The 7,990-nt window shown below is 42.3% G+C and overlaps 1 protein-coding gene across 2 annotated transcripts in view; it reads left to right on the top strand.

Annotated features, from left to right (window-relative positions):
* GJD3 (gap junction protein delta 3) overlaps positions 1-3,081 on the top strand; it is a 6,559-nt gene extending 3,478 nt beyond the window's left edge. Inside the window, exon 2 of one of the 2 annotated variants that reach the window (XM_042476216.1) lies at positions 1,840-3,081. In XM_042476216.1, the coding sequence (XP_042332150.1) occupies positions 1,845-2,765 (921 nt within the window). In that variant the 5' untranslated portion in view covers positions 1,840-1,844 and the 3' untranslated portion in view covers positions 2,766-3,081. The remainder of the gene's footprint in view (positions 1-1,839) is intronic. The other variant, XM_042476217.1, reaches the window with a different exon arrangement.
* The last annotated feature ends 4,909 nt before the right edge of the window (positions 3,082-7,990 follow it).

Below are 7,990 nucleotides of genomic sequence, written 5' to 3'. Positions count from 1 at the left end.
TATTATTATTATTATTATTATTATTATTATTATTATTATTATTATTATTAGAGACAGTTCCAGCTACAGTAGATCAGTTGATGCATATTGAGTCAACATGTAGGTAAACCCAATTGCTTCACTAGATCTATTCTAGTTGGGCCTAACACTACTGATTTAGGCCAGTTTGTGCATCTGCGTTTAATTTCCCTTTCAAGGTTCTACCTTGAAATGTGTAGTAAAATGGATGAAAGTGTCCTTAAGCCAAATCCACCACCTTTCAGTGCACTTTCTGGTACTGATGACATGCTTCTGGATTTAGATGCCAGGGAGCATGCACAAGCTTCCTCTTTTCCGTGGTCGTATCAGTGTTGGCTTTGGATCCATCCACCAGATCCAAAATGTTCATCTTTATTCCCCCCAAAAGCTGGAAAAGGGTGCCAACACAGAGCACCACCATGGAGAAAAACTTTGTAGCCACCTTCTGAACCTTTAGTGGCAGCAGGAGATGAAGAGAGATCTCTGCTGAGGTTTGTGTGCAGACAAGTAGCCCTTCTCTTAGCCCAATTCAAAGCATGAAAAGTGCACTGATCATTAGCCAGGATCCATCCACCACTCGACCACCAAAGTAGTCATTGTTAAAAACATTTGGTGCTCCTTAGAGAATGTAATTCTTTGCTAGCTTTGTTTTTGAGGGAAGCAATGAGTAATTTTAGCCATTTTCTTCCCTCTAAGAAACTGAAAATTGTGTGGGTTTTGGAGCATTTATTCACAGGCTTGCACAAAATTCACATGTGTAGAAAACAGTATTTTCTGTACAAAAAACAGCATCTTTCTGCACAGAAAATATGTATGTGCAACCTTTTTTGTGCAGAAAAGGCTATTACCTACACAGAAAATGCTGTTTTCTGAAGAACATGACTTCTCCAAAAAAATTGTGCGCATGCGTGTATAAATTAAGTCCCAAACTGTCAAGATTCTCATCAGACCAGGTTTCTTCTCACCAGGATTTCCCAACACTCAAACCGTTTCTGGCCATTTATCAAATATGTTTAGATATTCTTTCCATCTCTAGTACTACTGCTGTCCTTTAGCTAAAGTAAGCTCCTGCCTTGTTAACAAGGTTAATAAACCTGCCAGATCCTTACTGTTTAACGTTTGGCTTCTGAAAATCTTTAGCTGCATTGCTCTTCCAACCACTCACTACTCTGCAATAACTGCCTGTACCAACAACTCTGGAAGGGAACTCTAGTGAGGTTGAAATCTCCAATTTCATCTTGATAATTTAAATGCATCTTAGCAACACCATTTGGAATGTCTTTGTATGTGTCTTGTTTTAAGTTTTGTAAGCTACCTTGGAGAGGTAACATGATGCAGTGGTTTGAGCATTGGGCTACAGCTCTGGAGATCAGGGTTTGAATCCCCGCTCAGCCATGAAAACCCTGTGGATGACCCTGAGCAAGTCCTACCTCTGATAAAAGCAAATTCAAACCCCTCTGAATAAATCTGGCGAAGAAAACCATGTCATAGGTGCATTCTATGTCGCCATAAGTCAAAAACAACTTGAAGGCAAACAATAACAACAGCAATAACAACAAATCAATTTTACTTACTTACAAGCAAATGCAAGTGTAAGTGGGCTCTAAATATATAAACCAAGGTCACTGACTCGGCATTAAGTAAGGGAAACACAGAAGTGGTAGGTTTGTCTTAGGTTCATCATAAGTTGGAAATGATTGAAGGCAGTCAACTGCAGTAACCTACCTTGAGTCCCAGTTTTTTTGGGGGACGTGGGGTATAAATGAACCAATAATAGTAACAAAATAGCAACAACAATAATAAATCCTTTTCCCCCCACAGCAGCCATGGGTGAGTGGGGGTTCTTGAGCTCTCTTCTGGATGCTGTGCAGGAGCACTCGCCCATGGTGGGCCGCTTCTGGCTGGTGGTGATGCTCATCTTCCGCATCCTGATCCTCGCCACAGTAGGCAGCGACGTCTTTGACGATGAGCAGGAGGAGTTTGAGTGCAACACGAAGCAAGTTGGGTGCAAGCAGATTTGCTATGACTTGGCCTTCCCCATCTCTCATTACCGCTTCTGGGTTTTCCATATTGTGGTGCTTTCTGCTCCGGCTGTCCTCTTTGTCATATATTCCATGCACCAAACCACAAAGATAAATCGCAGCCTGAAGGAAACAGAAGCAGAAGAGGAGGAAGCCAACCGGACCAGGCGAAGGTCCCAGGTACAATATGGTCTCCAGACCAGCCAACGAGCCCAAAACATCAAGACATTCTACATAGTCAATGTGGTTGTGAGGATCTTGGCTGAAATTGGCTTTCTGGTTGGACAGTGGATGCTGTATGGATTCCAAGTGGGATATCAGTACATCTGTGAGCATCGCATGTGCCCTCACCTCATTGACTGCTTTGTCTCTCGCCCAACTGAGAAGACCATCTTCATCCAGTTCTATTTCATGGTGGGGCTTGTTTCAGCTCTCCTCAGCTTGGTGGAGCTGGCTCACCTTTTGTGCAAGAACCGATGCCGGAGATGCCGCACCATTGCCCCTCCTCCTACCGCGGCATCATTTGAACAGCAGGACAATTGGTCCAATCAGAAGCAAGAGAAATCTCAGCATTTCTTGGCCCCAGCAGATGGGGGCCCCAATGGGACACCATCCCATGGCCAGATTCCCAACCACTATGAACCCAAGGCCACCTTCCATCATAAAAGCTCCACCAAAAGTAGCCGGTCGTCTCGCTCTTCCACCAGAGCTGACTTGACAGTGTAAGACCTAGGACTGCCAGTGATCTCCCTGACTTATTGTCCCCTGGATGAGCTGGATTCCTCTGGGGCTGGAATAATGGACTCTGCCTGTTCTTAGCCATTGGTCTACTTGCACAGGCCTGGTATCCGAAGGTCTCTGCTTGCTTGTGATGGGATTTTCTCCCACAGTATTTGCAGACCATACTTCTTTTCTTCCATACAAGTGGAGTCTCCCATATCTGGAATTCTTAAATCCGAAATACTCCAAAAACCAAACACTGTCCCCATGACTGAGATATTGACACTTTTGCTTTCTGATGGTTCAGTGTATACAGACTTTGTTTCATGCACAAAACTATTAAAAATATTATGTATAAAGTTATCTTCAGGCTACGTGGATAAGGTGTATACAAAACATAAATGGTATCTCCAATATATCATTTTATGTATATGCAAATATACAAATTCCAAATAATATCTAAAATTCAAAACACTTCTGGCCCTAAACATTTTGGATAATGGAGACTCAACCTAGGGGCAGGGATGAGTTTATTAAGGATGTCTCAAAGGACAAACTTGGGGCCTGTTAAGATATGGGAGCCTCAGGTGTTTAGAATACAAAGACTAACTGTGGCAGACAATTCTTGCAGTAATGTGTCTTACTCCTATCTAAATGAAAAATTCTCCCTTGCATTACCAAAAACTTTGGCGCTCTCTTGGCCTGTAAGAGCATGAAAGTGAGATGATGGCAAGCAAGGATGGATACTTCGGTTACTTCTTTGGGTAGCCCCAGTTAGATTTGTTGGGAGTGAAAAGTCTGCAATAAAAGGGAAACCTCTTTCTTTTTTAAGATGGAGTCTCTGGGTGGTGCATAATAGAGCTGGAGGCTGCTATTGAGATGGAGAAAATTCTGTTTTCAGTTACTTTGAATTCATTATGGAAAAAATTCAAACAAATTGATTTACTAAAGCAGGAATTGACAAGTTGTGTCACTTCAGAAGTTGTTGGATGGCAATTCCCTACCCAGGATACCCAGTGGTGAGGGATGATGGGAGCTGCAGTCCAACAACATTTGGAAGAACACAAGTTGCATTAGTTGGACATAAAGTTGCAGCTGTCACTTTGTCACTAAGAGGTGTGTTAACAGGAAAAACTGATTCAAAAGAAAGTCCCCCAGGATTTTGTGTGAAGCATTTACTGCTGCTAAGATGCAAGAGTCTTGCAGTGCTTTTAAGACTAACAGATTTATTTATTTTAGCATGATCTTTCAAGGGTCAAAATTAACTTCCTCAGATGAACTAATGGAGTACATTCCACCCGAGAAAGTGGATTTTAATCCAAACAAGTGTACACTGAAATGAGTAAACTAATCTAAAAGCTCTGTGAGAGCCTTTTCCCAGATACCCTTTATTTTCATCCTGAAACAAGTTAATATTGCTGATTCTTTGAAAATTGTTATTACAGAAGAGAAAGCTCAGGTAGATGGAGAGGTCCTAGCTATTTACTACATTGTGTCTTCCCGGAAAGTGAAGAATGTCCATTGACACTCGATAGTCTATGGCTCTTTCAGTCTGGCTGTGACTCTGATCTGCCACCCCAAAAGCTCTTAAGCAAGACCATACCTGCCTCCTCAGGTGTGTTTCTGGCTTCCAGAAGGTTAACTATCCAGTGCCACCTGACCAGATTTCTCCCAGACAGTGCCCTCCAGCTTTTTGTTGTCGTTGTGTGCCTTCAAGTCGTTTCCAACTTATGGTGACCCTAAGGCAACTTATGGTGACCCTAAAGGATGCAGTGGCTTAGTGGTTAAAACACCAATCCTGATGAGCAGAAGAGTGGAAGGTTGGCACTTTGAGGCCTGGGTGCTGCATGATGGGGTGAGCTCCTGTCACTAGTCCCAGCTTCTGCCAACTTAGCAATTCAAAAGCATGCAGATGCAAGTGGATAGATAGGTACTACCTCTCTGTGGGAAGGTAACAGCATTTGGTGCAGTCATGCTGGCCACATGACCACCAGAGCAGTCCTCGGAAATGCCAGCTTAGAAACAGAGATGCGCACTACCCCCTACAGTCAATTATGACTAGACATTCATGCCAAGGGACTACCTTTACCTTTAAGGCAAATCTATCCATGGGGGTTTCTTGGCACGACTGGTTAAGAGGTGGTTTGCCATTGCCTTCTCCTGAGGCTGAGAGCGTATGACTTGCCCAAGATTACTAGTGGATTTCATAGTCAAGCTGGGAATCGAACCCTGCTCTCCAGAGTTGTAGTCCAATCCTCACTATGCCACTATGTTGGACTACAATTCCCATAACTAGTTCAACACATCAGGAGAGCACCAGCTTCAGGAAAGTGTGTGTATGTGTCTTCAAGCTGTCTGTCAATTTATGGTGAGCCCATCAATTTCATAGGGTTTTCTCAGGCAAGGAATATTCAGAGGTGACTTTGCCAGTTCCTTCCTTTGAAACATAGCCTACAGGATGTGGCATTCCTTGGTGGTCTCCCGTACAAGTACTAAGCAGGGCTGACCCTGCTTAGCTTCCAAGGTCAGCCAGGATCTGGTGCCCTTAGGGTATTTTGGCTCTTTCCAAGAAGACAGCACTGTACAAATTCATTTGGCATTTGGTTGAGGAGACTGAGCAAGCTCTTGCAATCGCTCTCTCTGTAATTATAGCCAAAGTAGCATTTTTACAAAATGGTTCCATGGCAAGAATTGGCTGGTCCTCCTTCAGGGGAGAAGCTACTGTTTTGACCCAAGCCTCTTAGGGGTCAAGCACCTTCTTGGAACCAGACTTCAGAAAGATGAAGAAGCAAACAGATAGGGAAATTGCCCACATAAGAAAGTGGTCCAGAAGAGACAGATTTTTTGTTTTGTTTTGTTTTAAGGAGGACTGTCATCCTCTGAGGAAAAATGAAGCATTGCAAAGGTCTAATTCAAAACTACTGTACATGTTTACCCAGCTATAAATTTCATGGAGCTTACTGGAATTTAGTTCTGACTAGACATAACCAGGATTGCATTCTTACTTATGAAGACATACAAGCCATAATAAGCCTGAGGTTTTGGTTTGATTTTTCGCCTCATTTCAGAATTGTGTCCAGTATGGTGTAGTCTAGGCTTGATCATGACACTACAATACTGGAGACTAGGGCTCAATTCCCCGCTTGGCCATAGAAATCTACTGGATTACCTTGAGCATATCACACTCTCTCAGAAGGCAAAGGCAAACTCCATCTGCACAAATCTTATCCAACCCCCCCAAAAAAAACCCCATTATATTATGTCCCATAATATTAGGACCTTATGGTCACCATAAGTTGGAAATGACTTGGAGACACACAACAATTACAACAAACACCCCACTCCACAAATTACATTAGATCTGTTAAACTGTTGTTGTTATGTACCTTCAGTCCACTCTGACTTATGGCATCCCTGTCATAGGGTTTTCTTTGCAAGATTTATTCAGAGGTGGTTTGCCATTGCCTTCCGCTTAGGCTGAGAGAGTGTGACTTGCCCAAGGCCACCCACAGGATTTCCATGGTTGAGCTGGGGTTTAAAACCTGGTCTTAAGCCAACACTCAAACCATTACAACATGCTATATCTCACATCTCTTCTAATTATGTCAATTTTTGCTACAATATTGACTATGCCAATTTGAGTTTTGTGTGGTCAGAGTTACTTTCTGGGGGGAAATTACTTGGTTGGGAGATTCTGGGAATTGTGGTCCAGAAAGTAACTTCACTGAGCTTTGAATTCACATGCAAGACCACTTATTAAAAGTAAGTATCTGCCAAGGTGCATTCCTTTTCCATCGTACCTTTGGCTTTTACTGCTCTGATACAGGCTTCGTACCCATAGGAAAGCGAAACCATACAGATAAGTACAATTATACTAATAACTGATTTGCAGAAGAAGATATAGCCAGACCTCACAACATGCCAGACAGAAATAGCCAAGGGTTTCCTAGGTGCAAGAAGAATTTTTATGCCAAGTAAAACTGGAGAAAGACATGGACAAGAGGCAGGCAAAGATAGCAGCCCGGCTTGGCCAGCTATAATAGCTCAGTGTGGCTTATTATAGCTGCACATTTTGCGCTCCCTCCACCTCTGGGCACATCCAGACTGACTGGAACGTCCCACATTTTGTTCCTGATCTTTCCAATTTTATACTTAAGCTACATCTGCACTGCAGAAATAATGCAGTTTGACATTGATTTAAATGCCTTGGCTCCATCCTATGAAATTCTAGTATTTGTTGTTTGTTGTCATGCTAGAGCTCTCTGACAGAGAAGGCTAAATATCTCACAAAACCACAAATATGGATCTACAAAATAAAACTGGAAAGAACAAGAAACAAAATCTGGGACTTTCTGGTCTTTTTAAATCAGTCTGGATGGGCTCTAATTGCAGTCTTAACCCATGCAAACATTTTGCCTGCCTTTCAAACGGTTGCACGAAATCCACATAAATATATACTCTGAGCCCATCAATAGCATTTCCCAGAAGGAATTTTCTCTCCCTTTTAGATGGAGGCACTATGTATCCATTGCTCTTTAAATCTCCTTTAGCTTGACACTAACATGGTATAAATGCCTGATATAGGCAGTGTTACCAGGTTTTCAAGAAGCAATAAGGGACAGTCAGCATTCATAACTTGCAGGACTGGCAGTCAAGAAGCAGCTATTCACAAGTTCATGTTCTACCTAAATACCAAATGAAACTTGATTTCAGTGAACTTAGTTGCAAAATTAACATATTGCCCACATTCATAAATTGGATGATGGATAACTTTCTGACTTTCTGAAGGGCCAGCATTGCAAAATATGGATTTGCTTGTTGGTTGGGCATTTTGTTCAGTCTGTACAAAAGGAAAAGCTTTCCATACTTCAAATAGGGGACATTCCTTATAATAGGAGATATCTGCCATTCCTACAAGGGACAAGCTTTCTTTATGGGGCGGTCCTTATAAAAAAGGACACTCGGCAGCCTTAGATGTAGATCAGGGTTGAACACTGTGACAAGGCCAGCGGACAATTTTCTGCCCCTGAGAACCTCAGGAGCTATATAGGGTGCCAAAAATACAAAGACAACTGACCCTAACACCCCAAAAACACTGGTGATAAATCTAATTCTATTTTTGGGGGAGGGAGATGTATTTATACTCTCCAAAATTTCACAGATGAAAACCAGTACATATATAGATAAGCCATATCAGAGTGCGGTTAAGATGGTTAACGTTATTAATTAGG

The sequence above is a fragment of the Sceloporus undulatus genome, chromosome 6 (assembly GCF_019175285.1).
Source record: "Sceloporus undulatus isolate JIND9_A2432 ecotype Alabama chromosome 6, SceUnd_v1.1, whole genome shotgun sequence".
Classification (NCBI taxonomy): Eukaryota; Metazoa; Chordata; class Lepidosauria; order Squamata; family Phrynosomatidae; genus Sceloporus; species Sceloporus undulatus.
This window is presented reverse-complemented; position numbering and strand designations above follow the sequence as displayed.